Here is a 22580-nt window from a genome sequence, read left to right as displayed (position 1 = left end):
TTTTTAAAGCAGCTTATTAAGCAATATCATTGTATACGAAAGTATATTGTACTCCTGTATATGTAGTAGCCACCCTTAAGCCATCTCGTGAGTAGCCCTTCCCTTTCTAGCCTAATAAGCCTTTGTTTACTCCTGATTATCAAATCAGAAACAACAATTATCCGAAATGATCATCAAGGGGAATGTACAAAGAGTTATCACCTACGACTGATTTTATTACTATATGTATCATTGGATTCAATGAAGAAAAAACGAAGAATAACAAATTTATTTTATACAATGAACCTTTTTCTCAGGTAACCTCTACTGTATATACAGAAGACCCTCCCCTCAGCAAACCCAGCATTAGGCAGTCTGATCTCCGGCTGTATCTGTATCATATCAGATACAACAATATTCAAAATGACAATCAAGAAAAATTATTAAATTAAAAAGAAAAGGTACCCTTTACCACCATAACAGTAAACAAACAGCCACAGTACAGTGGGAGACAAACACAAAGGAGAATATATCAAAAATTTAAATCGACAAGGACTTCACAGCCATATCAGAAAATGTTTGGAATGCACTCTATATTGAAAAAATGCCCTGTAATTAGAAATTAATTCATTAACAATTATGTCACATGAAAAACAACCTCAGACTGTTATATTTGAACTTGATTTCCTGAATAATATGTCCGAAATATTAGCAACAGCATTATTTTTGGGAGAAAAGTCTGCTTCAGTCATGATGAATATTATGGGAGGTTAGACTATTTTAGTAATGATCACAAGAAAGGGGAGATAAGTCTAATTAGGTAATCATCATATTTCAGTGACATCATGGGGTTACATATTGCATTTCTTTAATTTATTTCCATATTAAACAGGATCAAGGGATGGAATCACCTTTGAGGTATTTAACATGTGCCCTGAGCCTCTGTATTGTATCTCCAATACAAAAGAACTCCACTTTTTTTGTATTTTTTCTGACTTGGGAGTTCAATGCCAATTTACTACAGAAAAGTTTTACATAGGAATGAAAAATATTTTCCATAGTTTTCCGTTATCACAAAAACATCTCTGCTACAAAATTTGATCCCTCAAACCTTTTGATTGCTTATTGACCACGTCAGTGGTTGCGATATTTATTATGCTTCCATTTTTATGCAATATCACTGGGGAATAACAACACAATGTTCAAACTCCCACAAATGGCCCCAATTAACATTCATGATGTGTACCTGCAGGAAAAAGATCTATTTTGTATATTGTTTCTTACTTTCAATGATCAAATATTAAAGGGTTAGTGTTGTAGCAGACTGTTAAGAGAATAAATACCATTACCCCAGATGGTATTTTCATATTTTGAGAAGATTAAATCTTGTTTATTGAAAAAGACTATTCCCATTGAAATTAACATGAGGTCCAATCTGTTTGTCTCTGCAATATGTTTAAACCAAACTAAATACAAAAGTACCGATAAATCTTATCCCACACCTAGAGAATTTGAACAGTCAGTGAAGAAATATCAGACAAAACTGTATGTACAGTATCAATATAGATAAAGGATGAAAATATCAACAAGATCAGAAACACTACAGGCACGATTATGCTACAAGTAGAGAAAGGGTCAAAAAATAACAACTGTCAGATCCTGTTATTGTTTGTAAATGTTCCTGAACTAATTTAGAATGAGTATTTTTGTCAGAGCCTCAAGTTCAAAAAAGAAAAGAATAAATTTAATTTGACTTCACACTTCAGTCACCTATAGGAGATCAACAACATGCTACATATATATGTCTTCTCCATTTCAGGTAAAACGTCATGCAAAACAATCCATTTTATCTTTTAGTAAGGAGTTTTTAGAAACAAATATTCCAAAGACCTCTGTTAATGTATATCTAAGTTAAATGACACTTTAATACAAACACTGATGATTGACATGTTTGACATCCTAGAATAAATAAATAAGATAAACATATCTATGTCAGATGAAAATGGTTATTTCCTTTAAATTCATATCAAATAGATTCATGTGTCTATTGTATCTAAAACAATGACTTTTTTCTCTTTTAAAACAAAAAAATATATATTTACATAACAAAAAAATAATAACCGTCTGAATCAATAAAATTACATCACACCTCACACACGTACACCTCTTACACCTCACTCACACTGTATTGCCATGCTTCTGTTATACACAGAACAGCTGTTATATTTTACAAGGCAAAACAGTTGTGCGGTTCCAATTCTCTGCCCAGTTACTCCAACTTTATCATAAAATTACAATAAACATAAAGTATTATTTAGTTATCCTGTCTTTTCTGCGATTAAACCCATACCAAATCCTAACTGAATTCCTCTTAAAACCTTTTTGGGCAAATCATGTTTGAATCAATTTCTAAACTTAAAAAAGAGAGTTAAATAAACAAAAAACCTGCACTAAAATCAATAATCATTTTTAATTTCATTCAAATTGTGCTTTAAAATCACTCATTTTATAATAATTTGAACTCAGATTGGTTTAACATCACTTGTAATATTAGCCTTAAAACCACATTAAACTGGAACCACACAATATTAGCCTTAAGTTTCAAACTGGCACCACACAGTTAAATTCTCAGGTCTAGGAGTTAAGGTTTTAATGTTTATGACCAAAGGATAACAAGACTGGTATCACTGATCCAGACACTATGGCTACTAGGTCAATCGGCCGGAATCCCTTCTGTTCATGAATGACCACCGTTTTGTCAGCGTTGACCTGTTTCGTATGACTGGTGGTCACCTCTGGTAGGACGTGTACTGTTGCCACATACAAAAATGTTCCAGCACTAAATAACATGGCAATTCCTGTGGTTTGAAAATTGTGAAGTTTTCCTAAACTTTCCTGCAAATAACAACAAAATACAACATTAAGGAGTGAAAAGGATTTTAGCATTCAACATAAGCACATATATCTACCCAAGATTTTTGTCTGCTGTAAAGAGCAGTGCCACTTTCCAAAAATTTAAGCGAACTGGTACAATAATGTAGATGATTATCACTTTTACAAGTGGCAGTAACCTAATGGCAATCAAAATTGTTAATAATATTCTAGATCTCTTAATGTGCCTAGTTTAAGTGAAGGCAAAGAAGATAACATAAAGACTAGTCTAGATGCCTTATCTGGGTGACAGCTTGGCCCATAAAGGTGAGGATATTTAGACTACTGTAGATTCAGGCCTACTCACTGACACAGAGAAGGATTGAATAGCATTTTTTTTTCAATTTCATGCTGGTATAAATGCGAATCAGTTACATACATGAAAGGCTTCATGGTAAATATGTATGTAACTAGTTTGTGTTCATACCAGCATGAACATTGAAAAAATCCTATTCAATCCTTATATTTACATTCTACCTGTTTAGTTATGACCTAAACAAAGATATTCCTATATTTTTTTATATTGAAATGTCTGTGTCGTCATTGCAAACGAGATTCCTTGAACAGCCTAACGTCGCCAAAATGTTTGCTTCTAACGATTGTTTCATATTAATCGTGGCGGAAGAATCAACTTCAAAATGACGCTGATCGAATTGCATTCATAGCCCTATGAAGGCAATTCCTTATGGTAATGATTATAGAGGAACTTGCAGTGGAAATATAAATATAGGCCCATGAAAGTAAGGATGTTTAAATCATTGTAGGTTTCCTATCTGGTTGACCTTTGGGCCCAAAGAAGGTAGTGATTATTTTTATTTCTTACCTGACTGAGAGCCAACCCTACATAGGTAAGAATACAGGCAATTGGAGCTGATGCAGAAAATATTAATAAATGCCGTCGTATCCTAGGTTTGTCAAAACCATCATGCAATAGGAAGGTTACCAAACCAAAAGCAGCAGGAGCCTGAAAAACATAAGAGGTTTTGTATGTGACATGTAGCCAATAGTTTACTGAAACTGTCACTGAAACAGCTGGAAAGGACACAGGCAGTGTTTTAGACATTTTACATGCACATGTATATCATAAACAGTTAAAATGGGTCATTACATAAAACAGTCAGTAATAAGTAACACATTGTAATAAGTAACACATTATAATTAGTAACACATTGTAATCATTAAAACATTACTCACTAAAACATTATAATCACTAAACATTATAATCAGTAACTCAATATCTGTTTATCATGATCATCAGCTTCACGTTGTCATCTGTAACACATCATAAATCTGTTATGCAATAATCTATTGTACTGTACAATCCTTCATGATCATTTTATTATATATATATATGCATTTCAGTCCATTAAACTACCATTAAACACTCACCTTATGTAACATGATGGCTATAAATACAATCAGTGTCAGGTGAGACCTCTGCATCATTATAGCTGCCCCCATAGCAACACCATCAGCTAAAAGTGCAACAACGCTGTTTACATAACTAGGGATAAATCAAGAATACAGAATTTGTGATAAAAAAAAATTGTGAATTCAATTTCTCCAGTTTATATCAGTTTTAAAATTGAGTAATAGATATACCCTCCACCCTGTTGTGCCCGTGACCTTCAGACCTTTAACCTTGACTGATGACCACTGAATATTACAATACAGTGTAATATGGTGTGAATATGAGCTAAATGTTTCGGGTGTTCCCAAGATCATTTGTACACAAGCCTTTAACTACAGATGGCTGCACTGACAAAGTGATTGCTATATATACCCCGTTCCTAGGTGTGTGGGTGTGGGTGTGGGTGTGGGTGGTGTGGGTGTGGGTGTGGGTGATGGGGGGGATGGGTGGGTGGGTGTTTAATGACTATAATAACTCAAATTGATGATCAACAGTAGATCATAAAACATCTAAGAAATAAATATTTACAATATATAATAGATCATATATAAATGATAGCATTTCAACAAGTTATGCAAGAGTTGCGTTAAATGATTGATTTCTTACATAATATTTGATTTCATATCCTACATCAACAACCCTGTATATCCTTTCAGTATCTAATCTCACAGTACAGTAACATAAGTCCCACTCAAATCAAACTCAAATACCATGGACAGATTTGCTTTATCTTTTACCTTTATCAGTATGTAACAGAGATTACATCAACATCTGACAAAGACCTCTTTAGCATTACATGTTTTAACAGATCTTGTTCTATCGACCTCACTATCTGGCTGACTAAATATAATGTCATGATAGAATTGATTTACAATCATGAACAGGTCACATCTGGTGTTTAATATAAATCTTAAAGATGAGGACATGGTCTAAAACCATTGGAAATTCATTGGACTTCAGGCTACAATCTACATATTATCGTTATGAAGCCCCGGGTTTGGAGTAAAGCATCTGGTTTAACAGATTTACAAACGGGGCCATCATTTGAAAACAAAACTTTGCACAGGCCAGGTAAAATTCAGTAAAAGGGCTAGTACAAAAACCCATTTAATACTTTTATTTAATAAAGTAGGTCATGAGCTTCTCTTGGGGAAATAAAATGAAGACAGGAGTTCAGAATCAAGTATTCAATTTGTAATTAGCTAGGTATTGTGTTAAATCACATCATTATGGTGGCGGTCATCACATGTAATTAATGCAAGTAATTTTAGCAAGGGAGGGTTATCATACTGGTACAACATATATCAAGTATAAAAATGAGAGAAATCTGAGTTGTAACAACAGGATTATATTAGAAACAAGGGTGTATAACCACCAGACCAAGGATTGATAAGGGTTATGAGCTTAACAGAGAGACTACCACCAGAGCCAAAGTGGACAAGGGTATCTAACAGAGGGAATACCTACACCAGGTACCATTAGAGCTTGTGTGGACAAGGGTATCTAACAGAGGGGATACCTACACTAGGTACCACTAGAGCTTGTGTGGACAAGGGTATCTAACAGAGGGGATACCTACACCAGGTACCACTAGAGCTTGTGTGGACAAGGGTATCTAACAGAGGGGATACCTACACCAGGTACCACTAGAGCTTGTGTGGACAAGGGTATCTAACAGAGGGGATACCTACACCAGGTACCACTAGAGCTTGTGTGGACAAGGGTATCTAACAGAGGGGATACCTACACCAGGTACCACTAGAGCTTGTGTGGACAAGGGTATCTAACAGAGGGGATACCTACACCAGGTACCACTAGAGCTTGTGTGGACAAGGGTATCTAACAGAGGGGATACCTACACCAGGTACCACTAGAGCTTGTGTGGACAAGGGTATCTAACAGAGGGGATACCTACACCAGGTACCACTAGAGCTTGTGTGGACAAGGGTATCTAACAGAGGGGATACCTACACCAGGTACCACTAGAGCTTGTGTGGACAAGGGTATCTAACAGAGGGGATACCTACACCAGGTACCACTAGAGCTTGTGTGGACAAGGGTATCTAACAGAGGGGATACCTACACCAGGTACCACTAGAGCTTGTGTGGACAAGGGTATCTAACAGAGGGGATACCTACACCAGGTACCACTAGAGCTTGTGTGGACAAGGGTATCTAACAGAGGGGATACCTACACCAGGTACCACTAGAGCTTGTGTGGACAAGGGTATCTAACAGAGGGGATACCTACACCAGGTACCACTAGAGCTTGTGTGGACAAGGGTATCTAACAGAGGGGATACCTACACCAGGTACCACTAGAGCTTGTGTGGACAAGGGTATCTAACAGAGGGGATACCTACACCAGGTACCACTAGAGCTTGTGTGGACAAGGGTATCTAACAGAGGGGATACCTACACCAGGTACCACTAGAGCTTGTGTGGACAAGGGTATCTAACAGAGGGGATACCTACACCAGGTACCACTAGAGCTTGTGTGGACAAGGGTATCTAACAGAGGGGATACCTACACCAGGTACCACTAGAGCTTGTGTGGACAAGGGTATCTAACAGAGGGGATACCTACACCAGGTACCACTAGAGCTTGTGTGGACAAGGGTATCTAACAGAGGGGATACCTACACCAGGTACCACTAGAGCTTGTGTGGACAAGGGTATCTAACAGAGGGGATACCTACACCAGGTACCACTAGAGCTTGTGTGGACAAGGGTATCTAACAGAGGGGATACCTACACCAGGTACCACTAGAGCTTGCGTGGAAAAGGGTATCTAACAGAGGGGATACCTACACCAGGTACCATTAGAGCTTGTGTGGACAAGGATATCCAACAGAGAGGATACCTACACCAGGTACCACTAGAGCTTGTGTGGACAAGGGTATCTAACAGAGGGGATACCTACACCAGGTACCACTAGAGCTTGTGTGGACAAGAGTATCTAACAGAGGGGGTACCTACACCAGATACCACTAGAGCTTGTGTGGGCAAGGACATGTGACATAGAGCTAACCTGCAGCATGTACCACTCGACAAAGTGTGGGTGCAGGTATGTGATATAAGCCTAGGGTTTATTATAACATGCAGTGTACATATACCACTTGACCAAGTGTGGGCATGGGTATGTGATATAGGCCTAGGGTTTATTATAACATGCAGTGTTCATATACCACTTGACCAAGTGTGGGCGAGGGTATGTGATATAGTGGGATACCAGCACCAGATACCACTAGAGCGTGTGTGGACAAGGGTATCTAACAGAGGTGATACCTACACCAGGTACCGCTAGAGCTGGTGTGGACAAGGGTATCTAACAGAGGGAATACCTACACCAGGTACCAGTAGAGCTTGTGTGGACATGGGTATCTAACAGAGGGAATACCTACACCAGGTACCGCTAGAGCTGGTGTGGACAAGGGTATCTAACAGAGGCGATACCTACACCAGGTACCGCTAGAGCTGGTGTGGACAAGGGTATCTAACAAGAGGGGATACCTACACAAGATACCCCTAGAGCTTGTGTGGACAAGAGTATCTAACAGAGCGGGTACCTACACCAGATACCACTAGAACTTGCGTGGAAAAGGGTATCTAACAGAGGGGCTACCGACACGAGGTACCACTAGAGCTTGCGTGGACAAGGGTATCTAACAGAGGGAATACCTACACCAGGTACCAGTAGAGCTTGTGTGGACATGGGTATCTAACAGAGGGGCTACCGACACGAGGTACCACTAGAGCTTGTGTCGACAAGGGTATCTAACAAGAGGGGATACCTACACCAGGAACCACTAGAGCTTGTGTCGACAAGGGTATCTAACAGAGGCGATACCTACACCAGGTACCGCTAGAGCTGGTGTGGACAAGGGTATCTAACAAAGGGGATACCTACACCAGCTACCACTAGAGCTTGTGTCGACAAGGGTATCTAACAGAGGTGATACCTACACCAGGTACCACAAGAGCTTGTGTGGACAAGAGTATCTAACAGAGGGGGTACCTACACCAGGTACCGCTAGAGCTGGTGTGGACAAGGGTATCTAACAGAGGGAATACCTACACCAGGTACCACTAGAGCTTGTGTCGACAAGGGTATCTAACAGAGGGAATACCTACACCAGGTACCAGTAGAGCTTGTGTGGACAAGGTTATCTAACAGAGGGGATACCTACACCAGATTCCACTAGAGCGTGTGTGGACAAGGGTATCTAACAGAGGCGATACCTACACCAGGTACCGCTAGAGCTGGTGTGGACAAGGGTATCTAACAGAGGTGATACCTACACCAGATACCACAAGAGCTTGTGTGGACAAGAGTATCTAACAGAGCGGGTACCTACACCAGATACCACAAGAGCTTGTGTGGACAAGAGTATCTAACAGAGCGGGTACCTACACCAGATACCACTAGAACTTGCGTGGAAAAGGGTATCTAACAGAGGCGATACCTACACCAGGTACCGCTAGAGCTGGTGTGGACAAGGGTATCTAACAGAGGGGCTACCGACACGAGGTACCACTAGAGCTTGCGTGGAAAAGGGTATCTAACAGAGGTGATACCTACACCAGATACAACTAGAGCTTGTGTGGACAAGGATATCCAGCAGAAAGAATACCTACACCAGGTACCGCTAGAGCTGGTGTGGACAAGGGTATCTAACAGAGGTGATACCTACACCAGATACCACAAGAGCTTGTGTGGACAAGAGTATCTAACAGAGGGGGTACCTACACCAGGTACCAGTAGAGCTTGTGTGGACATGGGTATCTAACAGAGGGGCTACCGACACGAGGTACCACTAGAGCTTGTGTGGGCAAGGACATGTGACATAGAGCTAACCTGCAGCATGTACCACTCGACAAAGCGTGGGTGCAGGTATGTGATATAAGCCTAGGGTGTATTATAACATGCAGTGGACATATACCACTTGACCAACTGTGGGCGAGGGTATGTGATATGGGCCTAGGGTTTATTATAACATGCAGTGTACATATACCACTTAACCAAAGTGTGGGCGCGGGTATGTGATATAGGCCTAGGGTTTATTATAACATGCAGTGTATATATACCACTTGACCAAGTGTGGGCGAGGGTATGTGATATAGGGTTACAATTACATGCAGTATGTATACGTACCATGCAACTAGTCAGTGTGGATGAGGGTATGTGACAGAGGGTTGACCTTCAACATGTGCCATCAGAGCTAGTGTACATGTGGGTAAGGGCATTTGGTGTAAGGCTTATCACAAGGAGTATGGAACACTTGACTGAATGTGGAGGAGGGTATAAACAGGGGGTTTATAAGATCTTGGACAGTGAAGGTACATGCAGCAGGTAGCGTATACGTAATTACCAACAGACCGAGAGTAGTTAGGGCATTTACAGGGACTTACAATGAGACTCTCGGATGCTGAAGGTAACTAACTTGTGAACAAGATCCAGTGTTGACAAGGGTACATAGTAGGGGGCTTGTCATGATAGCTTTAAAGCTAGAGTCAAAGTTGAAGAGGGCTTAAAATTACCTGCTGCATGTACCACCAGACCCAGTGTGGCAGTTATCTTGTGACGGTTCTGCTGAATTGTGGACCCAGCTCCATTAGCCTCAGCATCTACAAATATAGAAGTTGCACCTCTAGAGAACAGGTATGAAAATTTTCAAAGGAAAAAGAAATTTTCAAAATGAACAAGGCTGTAAAATATTCTGAATAAGGTAACCTAAAACAAGGTATGTAGTCAACGTAGATATAACTATGATTTCAATGCAAGGTGACATATTTTGGCAAAAAAAAAAATTAAGGTGAATACAGCACTAAAGATACAATGAATATAGATGATATAGATAAGTTTATCCCTGTCACTTCATACACTATAAAGGCTATGATAAATTAATGGCTAATAAACTAGTGTCCTGTTCATAACAATCAAAACAAAACGCATGTGCACCACTTATTCCAAGTTAAATCAACATGTACATTAATGAGAGAAATAAGTAGAAAAGTATGGTTTACATCATGGTAGATCACACTGATTCCAGATCTGTATGCAAAAAGACAACGCTCAACCAGCTGAGAAGCAATTCACATCAAAGTTTTGCTTCATATACAAACAATGTGAGTATTAAATGTGCCGTAACTTTTCAAGACCGACTGGTCCCTATGTCGCTTGACAAAGGGAACAGTCGGTCTTGAAACGTTGCGACACGTTTAATATGCACATTGTTTGTGTATATATCGAGTGAAACATTGATATTACATATTTCCTAACATCTTGTTCAAAATATCAGAGAAGCAATTGTTTTCGATTGGATTGTGGACAATAATTATCTCAATTTGGACTGATGTAAACTACTAGATGTGAACAATAAGAATCGAAGCTGTGCTGTGATGTTCTATCATTGTACATGACTCAAGTTAAACTAGAATTTCGTTTTTGTGAACTAAACATGTCTTACTTTGTAATTATTAGCCAATACTGGCAATAGATAAACTTCGGTATAAAAAATTAACAAAGGGCCATATCTCTTTATATAGTTGGGCATGATACCCAAATTTAGAATACCACACTCCTACTTCCCAAGATACATTAAAACTATAGCAAATTTAGTCAACGTAGGTGAAATAACATGGAAGTTATGCCGTGGACAAACTTTGGTATTAAAATAAACAAAGGGCCGTAACTCTGTATACAGTGGGGCATAAAACCTGATTTTAGTGCGAGAGATTCTGTATTCCCAAAATACATAAATATGGTAAGTTTGGTCAACGTAGGTGAATTAAATAACATTGAACATATGCTCCGGACAAACTCCAATATTAAAATTAAACAAAGGGTCATAACTCTGTATATAGTGGGTCACGAGACCTAGTTCCAGTGCACTGCACACCTTCTGTGTACTTCAAGTTTGATTAAGATATCTTTAATGGTTTAGAAGTTATGCCGTGGACAAACTTCGGTATTAAAATAAACAAAGAGCATTAACTCTGTATATAGTGGGGAACAAAACCTGATTTTAGTGCGAGAGATTCCAGCTTCCCAAGATACATAAATATGGTAAGATAAGTCAACATAGGTGAAATAACATGGAACTTATGCTCCGGACAAACTTCGGTATTAAAATAAACAAAGGGACATAACTCTGTATACAGTGGGGCATAAAACCTGATTTCAGTGCGAGAGATTCCAGCTTCCCAAGATACATAAATATGGTAAGTTTGGTCAACGTAGGTGAAATAACATTGAACATATGCTCCGGACAAACTTCAATATTAAAATTAAACAAAGGGTCATAACTCTGTATATAGTGGGGCACGAGACCTAGTTCCAGTGCACTGCACACCTTCGGTGTACTTCAAGTTTGATTAAGATATCTTTAATGGTTTAGAAGTTATGCCGTGGACAAACTTCGGTATTAAAATAAACAAAGAGCATTAACTCTGTATATAGTGGGGAACAAAACCTGATTTTAGTGCGAGAGATTCCAGCTTCCCAAGATACATAAATATGGTAAGATAAGTCAACATAGGTGAAATAACATGGAACTTATGCTCCGGACAAACTTCGGTATTAGAAGCATGAGACCTAGTTCCAGTGCACTGCACACCTTCTGTGGGTGATGCAGGTATACTTCAAGTTTGATCAAGATAACGGCTTAAAAGTTATATTATGGCCCAGACAAGTGGCGATTAGAAGAACCAGAACAAGAAGAAGAAGAAGAAAAAGAAGAACCAAAAGAAGAACCAGTACTAATACAATATGTATCCCTTCATTCGAAGGGGAGACATAATAAGATCATTCTGAAGCATGGATTCTATATCTATATTTAACCTATTGATTGAGCAACACTCAAGGTCAAATTCAGTAAAGATACAAGTAACCTACAAATGTCCATGTCTTATCAACACAAGGACATGTAGGTCATAATCTCCAGTACAAATGAGGATATCTCAAATCTGAGAAGTTAAAACAATATACAAAGAAAACGAAATTAGTAAATAAATAAAATCTCTAAAAATATGTCAAAAACACCAATTAAAAAACAAACATACCCATATTGTATTAAAGCCGTTTGATGTGCATTAAATTCTTATGGTTCATGTGTATTGTTTAATTTTTGAAAACGAAAATATAAAACTAGAAATATGTCAAATGAAAAAAAAATCTACCACCAAGCAGTTCATTATACCCTGGCCGTCACACAGTGAATAAGCAGTTGTTGGTATTATTATGAAATATTTGTGAGTATTTGATGTGACCAGAAATATGATTTGACGTACCTGGTAGATCAATCGGTGCAATAAAACATCACAGAATGCAGGTAGTATTGCATTAATGAAACCAAGGGTAATAAATCTATTAACTATGTTCAGATAATTGTGATTATACACGCATTCTACTAAATCAGGGGGTATTACTCCGTTAATTATAGACATTGTAATACAATGTTGCTTGTTTGCTTTCCAACTTGTTCAAGCTCTAATAGGAATTTAACCTTCCTATGAAGTTTGAAACTAACCTGTTGAAAAATAATTACAAGAGATATCAAGCAGACACTGTGCATGCCCGCCCGCTCATGTTCTCTCATAGCATGTCCGGTCTTACGACGAGCATATAAAAAGGGCCATAACTCCGTATATAAATGGGCACGAGCAGCAGGCCAAACTTCAGTACATGACACTGTTATCAGAAGTACAACAAGAAACATTTGCTAAGCAGAAGCTAAAGCAATGTTTAGGACTTTGGAATATGGGTTTAAGGTCCGGTGTTACACATGTTCCACAGACAGATGGACCAATAGACAGATTCCGTACGTGATTACCACAGGGCACCTGCATCTGTAATGTGGGACTATGCGCTCTTATTATATTAACTCATGTGCACCTTATTAGCAATTACATATATACAGCCTTTTCATCAAGCATTACACATATATAGTGAACAATTGACTACTTGTACAATATAGGTACTTTATGATGTGTATACAAGTTTACCACAAGAGGAAGATAAACTAAGGTATTTGTTGTCTTAATTATATAAGAATAACAAGCGAAAAAACTGTTATATTCAGAAGTAGCACATCAAATACATTAGTTTTGTCAGGTTCAGTTGAAACACATGACACGCAAAAAAAATGATGAATAATTTACTGTACAAGATAGTAGAAGGAATCAAAATATATCAATATACTTATTCCTTACCTTCATCTGGGAAAACAAACATACACAAAATATGTTAAATTAAAAAACACAATCTACAATATACTTCACATATTTTTATGAATATTAAATAAGTACACACTGCCCTGGCTGAATATGCAGTGTAATATGTTACCCGACAAAGATGTGTGTGAGCTAGATCTGATCACTATATAACATGAGTACACTACCTAAGTGTGTCGTACACTACCTCAGTGTGTCGTACACTACCTCAGTTTGTCGTACACTACCTCAGTGTGTGGTACACTAGCTAGCTACCTCATTGTGTCGTAAACTACCTCAGTGGGTCGTACACTAGCTACCTCAGCGTGTCGTACACTCCCTCAGTGTGTCGTGCACTACCTCAGTGTGTCGTACTCTACCTCAGTGTGTCGTACACACTGAGGTAGTGTACGAAACACTGAGGTAGCTAGTGTACGGTAGACTGAGGTAGCTAGTGTACGGTAGACTGAGGTAGCTAGTGTACGATACACTGAGGTAGTGTACGACAAACTGAGGTAGTGTACGCCACACTGAGGTAACTAGTGTATAAACACTGAGGTAGCTAGTGTACGGTACACTGAGGTAGTGTACGACACTAGCTACCTCAGTGTGTCGTACACTAGCTACCTCAGTGTGTATACACTAGTTACCTCAGTGTGTCGTACACTACCTCAGTGTGTCGTACACTACCTCAGTGTATCGTACACTAGCTACCTCAGTGTATCGTACACTAGCTACCTCAGTATGTGATACACTAGCTAGCTAACTCAGTGTGTCGTACACTAGCTACCTCAGTGTGTCGTAAACTACCTCAGTGTTTTGTACACTACCTACCTCAGTGTGTCGTAAACTACCTCAGTGTTTTGTACACTACCTACCTCAGTGTGTCGTAAACTACCTCAGTGTGTTGTACACTACCTACCTCAGTGTGTCGTACAGTAGCTACCTCAGTGTTTCGTACACTAGCTACCTCAGTGTGTCGTACACTAGCTAGCTAACTCAGTGTGTCGTACACTAGCTACCTCAGTGTGTATACACTAGTTACCTCAGTGTGTCGTACACTACCTCAGTGTATCGTACACTAGCTACCTCAGGGTATCGTACACTAGATAACTCAGTGTGTCGTACACTAGCTAGCTACCTCAGCGTGTCGTACACTACCTCAGTGTGTCGTAAACTACCTCAGTGTTTTGTACACTACCTACCTCAGTGTGTCGTAAACTACCTCAGTGTGTCATACACTACCTCAGTGTATCGTACACTAGCTACCTCAGTATGTGGTACACTAGCTAGCTAACTCAGTGTGTCGTACACTAGCTACCTCAGTGTGTATACACTAGTTACCTCAGTGTGTCGTACACTACCTCAGTGTATCGTACACTAGCTACCTCAGGGTATCGTACACTAGATAACTCAGTGTGTCGTACACTAGCTAGCTACCTCAGTTTGTCGTACACTAGCTAGCTACCTCAGTGTGTCGTAAACTTCCTCAGTGTGTCGTACACTACCTCAGTGTGTCGGACACTACCTCAGTGTGTCGTACACTAGCTAGCTACCTCAGTGTGTCGTAAACTTCCTCAGTGTGTCGTACACTACCTCAGTGTGTTGTACACTACCTACCTCAGTGTGTCGTAAACTACCTCAGTGTTTTGTACACTACCTACCTCAGTGTGTCGTAAACTACCTCAGTGTGTTGTACACTTCCTACCTCAGTGTGTCGTAAACTACCTCAGTGTTTTGTACACTACCTACCTCAGTGTGTCGTAAACTACCTCAGTGTGTTGTACACTTCCTACCTCAGTGTGTCGTAAACTACCTCAGTGTGTCATACACTACCTCAGTGTATCGTACACTAGCTACCTCAGGGTATCGTACACTAGATAACTCAGTGTGTCGTACACTAGCTAGCTACCTCAGTGGGTCGTACACGAGCTAGCTACCTCAGTGTGTCGTACACTACCTACCTCAGTGTGTCGTACAGTAGCTACCTCAGTGTTTCGTACACTAGCTACCTCAGTGTGTCGTACACTACCTACCTCAGTGTGTCGTACAGTAGCTACCTCAGTGTTTCGTACACTAGCTACCTCAGTGTGTCGTACACAAGTTAGCTACCTCAGTGTGTCGTACACTAGCTACATCAGTGTGTCGTAAACTACCTCAGTGTGTCGTACACTAGCTCCCTCAGTGTGTCGTAAACTACCTCAGTGTGTCGTACACTACCTACCTCAGTGTGTCGTACAGTAGCTACCTCAGTGTTTCGTACACTAGCTACCTCAGTGTGTCATACACTACCTCAGTGTGTCGTACACTACCTCAGTGTTTCGTACACTAGCTACCTCAGTGTGTCGTACACTACCTCCGTGTGTCGTACACTACCTCAGTGTATCGTACACTAGCTACCTCAGTATGTGGTACACTAGCTAGCTAACTCAGTGTGTCGTACACTAGCTACCTCAGTGTGTATACACTAGTTACCTCAGTGTGTCGTACACTACCTCAGTGTGCCCTGCACTACCTACCTCAGTGTGTCGTACACTACCTCAGTGCGTCATACACTACCTCAGTGTGTCGTACACTACCTCCGTGTGTCGTACACTACCTCAGTGTATCGTACACTAGCTACCTCAGGGTATCGTACACTAGATAACTCAGTGTGTCGTACACTAGCTAGCTACCTCAGTTTGTCGTACACTAGCTAGCTACCTCAGTGTGTCGTACGCTAGCTACCTCAGTGTGTCGTAAACTACCTCAGTGTGTTGTACACTTCCTACCTCAGTGTGTCGTAAACTACCTCAGTGTGTTGTACACTACCTACCTCAGTGTGTCATACACTACCTCAGTGTGTCGTACACTACCTCAGTGTGTCATACACTACCTCAGATCTGCTCCTTTTCTCACACCACTGTGTAAGTAATGTGCATTGTACGTACCTGTTGACGCGTGCATGTGTCCTCCCCCGATCTGGTCGACAAGCAGCATGAAGATGAAGCCTGCCACCAGCGTCACCCCTATGATGGTGTGGTTGTCGGAGACACTGTGAGTGTGGTTGTGGGCGTGGTCTTCCCCTGTATGTACACCGTCCACTTTGTTAGGCACGTCACTGTGTACGTCCTCATGAATGTGTGTTGCTTCTGTGTTAACAAGATCAAACAAACAAAATGTTGTTAACACGTACATGAAGTTTCAAGAAATTGGGAAAAATGAAGTGTGCAGAGTGACAGAGTAATAATATCACCCCCCTCGTTGCATCATTGCAAGTCGTTTAATATTCTGAAGGTTTTTAACTTATATTAAGTAACAGTGACCTTGACCTTAGACTGATGATAATTATACCCTATCTTGTTCGTCAAACCCAACAGTGTATTCAGTTTCATGAAAATCTATCAAGGAATGTGGCCACTGGATTGATCACAAAATTAAACCATTTACTATATAAAAATATTGTTTTTAATAATGGTGACCTCTATCTTTGGCCAATGTTGCCCATATTTGAAGTTGTTGATATGAGTGTGACTGTCAGATGGATAGAAAGGACAAAAACTAGTGTTAATACCCCCAGCTTCGCATAGCAGAGGTACATGTATAACGACCATCACTTGACACAAGTTGTGCATTTGTTATATACGGCAAGAGGATATATTAATTATTATGGGAAACAAATAATTACCAGCACTGGATTCACTCATGGCATGGATTCCCTCAGGGATGATGACAGCCAGGGCTGTCCCAACAAGGAGACCTGCTCCAAAGACTGTGATCAACTTTAACTTTTCCTGTAACAGAGAAATGTTGATGTATGTAATATGATACTGTGCTGGCTTCGCCCATGCCATTTATATGTACTTCATTTACTGATTTCTAGAAAGCAGACTTCACAGTCATGGACTCCATAATTGTTTTTGCCTGGGAATTACTTTCTTTTGAAATGCTTCAATATCATAATGTAATACTAGAATGTAAATGCTAATAACCTTTAAACAATTTGGTTCTAATTTTTCAAACAATATTAAAGCAGAAAAAATTATGTACCAGGTTCTAATATATATATAGAATGGACAATTGTTTTTAAATTTCAGTACAGACAATGCATTTTTCCCTATTCCAAAGACGCTTGGCTATATATAGCTATAGCACCTAAACAGTTCAATATTACATGGGATCACAGTTTTGTTCAGAGCAATATGCTATCACTAAATTATTTTCTCAAAAACAAAACTCAAGATTTGTTTGATATTATGTAAGTTTAGATATTTACGCCTACCCCGACACCTGAGATATATCGCGACATACGTGTAGATAGAGGGTCTAATTATAACGACACAATGGTATATCATCAAAACATTTACCTATAGTTAATGTTATTGTGACCATGACCGAAATTTTGAATTGAACCTGCAGATACAGCTGCATGGTCATCAATATATATACCTGTTGCAGACTATTAACAAGAGGCCAAGAAGGCATGTACCTAACTCATCTGAATATTTAGGTAATCATGACAACACCTATATTCTTGTTAAAGTAAACTGTGTCCAGTCAAATTAATATAAAGCATACTACTTAAGGTACTATTTTTGTGTACTACATGTAGATAAATATACTTTTAGTTATTGTTACAATATCATTTTACATCAAGACATGTTTCGATTCAGGGAAGGTTGAAGGACACAGAAATTAAACATCTACAGTATATATAATAATACTACATGTTAATGTAGATAAACATACTTTTAGTTATTGTTACAATATATATCATTTTACATCAAGACATGTTTCAATTCAGGGAAGGTTGCATTGAAGGACACAGAGATTAAACATAGATCTACAGTATATATAATAATACTATATGTTAATGTTAAGATAAACATACTTTTAGTTATTGTTACAATATCATTTTACATCAAGATATGTTTCAATTCAGGAAAGGTTGAAGGTCACAGAGATTAAACATCTACAGTATATATAATAATACTACATGTTAATGTAGATAAACATACTTTTAGTTATTGTTACAATATCATTTTACATCAAGACATGTTTCAATTCAGGAAAGGTTGAAGGACACAGAGATTAAACATAGATCTACAGTATATATAATATTACTACATGTTAATGTAGATAAACATACTTTTAGTTATTGTTACAATATCATTTTACATCAAGACATGTTTCAATTCAGGAAAGGTTGAAGGACACAGAGATTAAACAGAGTTTGTTGACCTTGTCAGTTTATCTACTATAGATATTTTACTGATGTTTCATCACCAGCTCATAAAGTTTAACCATAAAGTATGGTCATGTCCTATCACTAGCTATAGCTCAAGTACACAAAAAACCTTGACATGTCATTGCTGCTAACGCACAGAAAACAAGAGGCCTACCAGGCCTGTATTGTTCACTTGTGTATTATATGTTTATGTGAACTATATTGCAAGAAGTAGAAAAAGTTACACTTACTTTAGACTACATGCAAATGGCTGCCACCTCAGAATATTTCTTATTGGGGCAAATTAAGTAGAATTACACTGATAATGGGCAATGGCAGGGATATCTGTATTGAAGCATTTCATTTGGTTTATATCGATCTGGATGGAAAATCTGTCACAAATGTTTCAGCAAATCAACTGCCGACCATGCCAGTACTCATATAAAAATATGTATATTCTCTTTCCCACTTTCACTGTCTCCATATATATACGCTAACACTTAAGTAAGTCATATTAGCCATCACACACAATAAACTGTATGGCAAAACCATTATGTGTACATGTAGAATATGTGTCAGATATGGAACGTGTGGAGATCGATACTTGATAATTATATGATTTCAATACTTTACATAGATTGAAGCATACTTGTAAATGGACTCTTCTTTATGTTGTGACAACTTTTCTTTAATCAGTTTTTTTTTGTCCAAAAATGAAGCTGTAGTTATCGGCAGCACGCGTCATTTTTACAATGTGAACAAATGACTTTTTCCCCGTTTTAAATGTGTATTCCGATTCTATCTGAAGTTTTTAATTAATTATTTAAAGAGAAAAAGTTGTTGCATGATCATACATTCTAAGTCAACATCATGCATGTGAAAACATGAACTGTTGAAACATTGCGATTTAAAAAATATTTTTGTTATGCGATCCTATTTACCTACTTTAAGCAGGTTCTTCTTTCTCAGTTATTCGTCCTGGCCCGTCATTTTGACATATTTAAATCTAGCTGCGATAATGTACCTTTCTGAGAAGAGATTTTTTTTATATACATGTATTGCGTCGTCACGGCAGAGGGACTGGGTATTAATATCAGTACTAATTTAAATCTTGCATGTAAATACAAAAAAATCGTTTAATTCAGCAATATAATTAAATCATACCATTTAAATGGATCCAGGATTATTATAAATTATGTAAATCTAATAGCGCACATATCTCATTTGACCCCGAGTACCGAAAGAGGAAAGAACAGGATATGCTGTGGCCATCACAACAGTTATCCCTTCGAGGGCCTTATAGCAAAATCAAATTTTAAACTAACCAGTCACGTATCCTTTCCTTTCGCATAAACTGCTGTATATAGAAACACAAGTATACACTCTCTCCGATACATGCTCATTAACGCAACAAAATAAGTGTATCTGTGTTCAAATTCGCACAAAGATACTTGTTGCGAGGTAATAGTTTTAGACATTTATTCATAACATAAACAGCGCTAGCATTTCTGTCGACTCCATTTAAGCTTTTAACAGGCTATCTGGAAGAATTACATACAGGCATTTCTGCTTTGAATACGTCCCACCTTCAATTATGATTCCATAACCCACTCATTGCGCTATCTTTTGACCATTTGGCAACTTTTTGCTTCGTAGCCGACGCGGAACATCGGTTTTCTTCCGCGTACCTAGTTCACATGGCCAGTCATTTTGTTTACAAAGAAATTGTGTGCTATGCGCATTCGCTAGTAAAGGGAAATCCCTGAACAAAACTTTGGTCAGACAGGAAGAAATCCTGATGATTATATAAAATTATTCATTTATATGAATATATATCAGCCAGATCCGATCGTTATTTTCTATAAAGGAGTCATATATGATATGTTTATGTAGTATTTAAAAAAAAGTAAAAAAAATACACACTTCAACGTGATGTCCCTTTAATTGATACTATTTATGTAAGCAAATCATATCCAACTATAGCAGAAATGGTGTTGGGTAGCTCATGATTTGGCGCCAAAGATTACACCATTATATATCTCAAACTATTTGAGATAATAAAAAATTTCGTCACTGTTGTTCACTTTCAAAAATGCAATTAATAGAAAATCTAATGGTTTCACTGAGAAGACCATATTATCATATATGCTTCGTAGTTTCAGAATTTTGATATACCGACATTTTCGATCATGCTGGATATTCATTATAAATTTGTAACGAAATGTACTGAAACCAGTTGTTAACAATCCATTCGTTAAACTTGAATGCGATACCCCATAATCAAACATGCAAGTAATTTCTGAAATATGTGCAATTATTTGTTCATACAACGCAGCAGAATTATTAATTTACTGAATTTATGATTTGTTAATAAAATAAAATTTACCAAGACTGCATGATCCCTTGGTTACATGTTTGTGCATATACCACACAGATGACATGAATATTATATACGTTATCCAATGCGTATTAAAAATCAAAATATACTACAGAAGGACACAGACAATTTCATTATAATCTGTAATGGACGAAAGTGACGATGACAGAAAGCAGTGAGATACAGCCAACGACGGTGATCAAGACGTTCAAAATAATGTCAATAACTAATAAATAAACGAAAAATATAACACACACACGAATAAAAAAAAACTCTGAAAATTACAACAATTAGCGTTGGTAATTACAACAAAACAACAGTGATCTCAATTATTTTTAAAGAATTTTCAAGATCAGCAACAACGTAGGATCATGAATAACAACGATTTTTGTAACAGTAATCATCTGCAACGTACCGGGAAGAGACAACCCAGAAATCAGACCAGGATTCGAACCCAGGACCTTGAAACTTTAGACTGAAGCTCTAACCAATTGAGCAATCGGGTGAATGACCCAGTCAAGTGCCACTACATTCCTCCCTCCTTAAACAACGTCTTCAATTCTAATGACACATAATTCATACTTGTATACAATTGCACCACTTTCCGTACGTATGTATTTGGTTGGCACCAAAAGTAACAGGAAATAAAAATGCAACAGCCAGACCAGGATTCAAACTAGGATCTGGTAAAAAAAACAGTGAAAGTTACAGTAGCATATGTTGTATACAACACAAACAACTGTTTATTTGAAAGGTATCCCTGGTATGCTGTTACACCTTACGTTTGGTAATTTTGGTATACTAAAATGCATATATATAGACTGCAAATGACTGAATAAACATGTCAAACACTGTCAGTCGAATAACTAAGACTTTTCAGTTTTACTGCTCACACTGTTTATCAAACTTGTTTTTCTTAAAAATTTCATGAATTTTGCAGTTATTTTATTTGGAACTCCGCACCCTTACGATTGAAGACCAATCAGTACTGAGAATCATCCGTTTACATATCAACTACGGACAGTAATCTTATTATCAGTCGTTGTACAGCAGCAAGGTATTGTGAAGTTTAACACCGAAATTAAAGACTGATGCACTGTATAAATAAGAAGGCTAACTTGATCACAGTTGGAAATGACTTACCTCTGAAAAAGTTATCGCAATTGGGATCAAACCGGAAAGGTAACATCCTACAAGCATAGCAAATGACAAGATAATGAGAGTAAATACGTCGTCCATTGTTGGTTATTAAAGAAAAATGTCCAAAACGTAGTTGCTTTCTCGTTTCAGCTGTTTCAAGTTTTGCCTACATGGCTCTTAAATTTTCAGGTCGGTAAAATGTTTTATTCGACAGTATTTGCAAAGCACTTGACTGATACAGACTATCGATACTGCCGAATAATGTTTTACTTCCTCTAGTTTGTTCAGTAAAATAAAATTATATTTTGGACTAAAAATGAATA

At 38.2% G+C, this 22580-nt stretch overlaps 1 protein-coding gene across 1 annotated transcript; it reads right to left on the bottom strand.

Annotated features, from left to right (window-relative positions):
• Positions 1–220: 220 nt before the first annotated feature.
• On the bottom strand, positions 221–22475 carry LOC110454918 (zinc transporter ZIP9-B-like). The gene is made up of 7 exons (XM_021504733.1): positions 22261–22475; positions 17202–17307; positions 16465–16665; positions 9863–9949; positions 4300–4385; positions 3734–3874; positions 221–2874 (listed from the first exon to the last, which is right to left on the bottom strand). Exons 1-7 carry the CDS (start codon positions 22354–22356, stop codon positions 2629–2631), a joined length of 963 nt encoding a protein of 320 aa, XP_021360408.1. The 5' UTR covers positions 22357–22475; the 3' UTR covers positions 221–2628.
• Between the last annotated feature and the right edge of the window lie 105 nt (positions 22476–22580).

This window comes from Mizuhopecten yessoensis, unplaced genomic scaffold (genome assembly GCF_002113885.1).
Source record: "Mizuhopecten yessoensis strain PY_sf001 unplaced genomic scaffold, ASM211388v2 scaffold8111, whole genome shotgun sequence".
Taxonomy (NCBI): Eukaryota; Metazoa; Mollusca; class Bivalvia; order Pectinida; family Pectinidae; genus Mizuhopecten; species Mizuhopecten yessoensis.
This window is presented reverse-complemented; position numbering and strand designations above follow the sequence as displayed.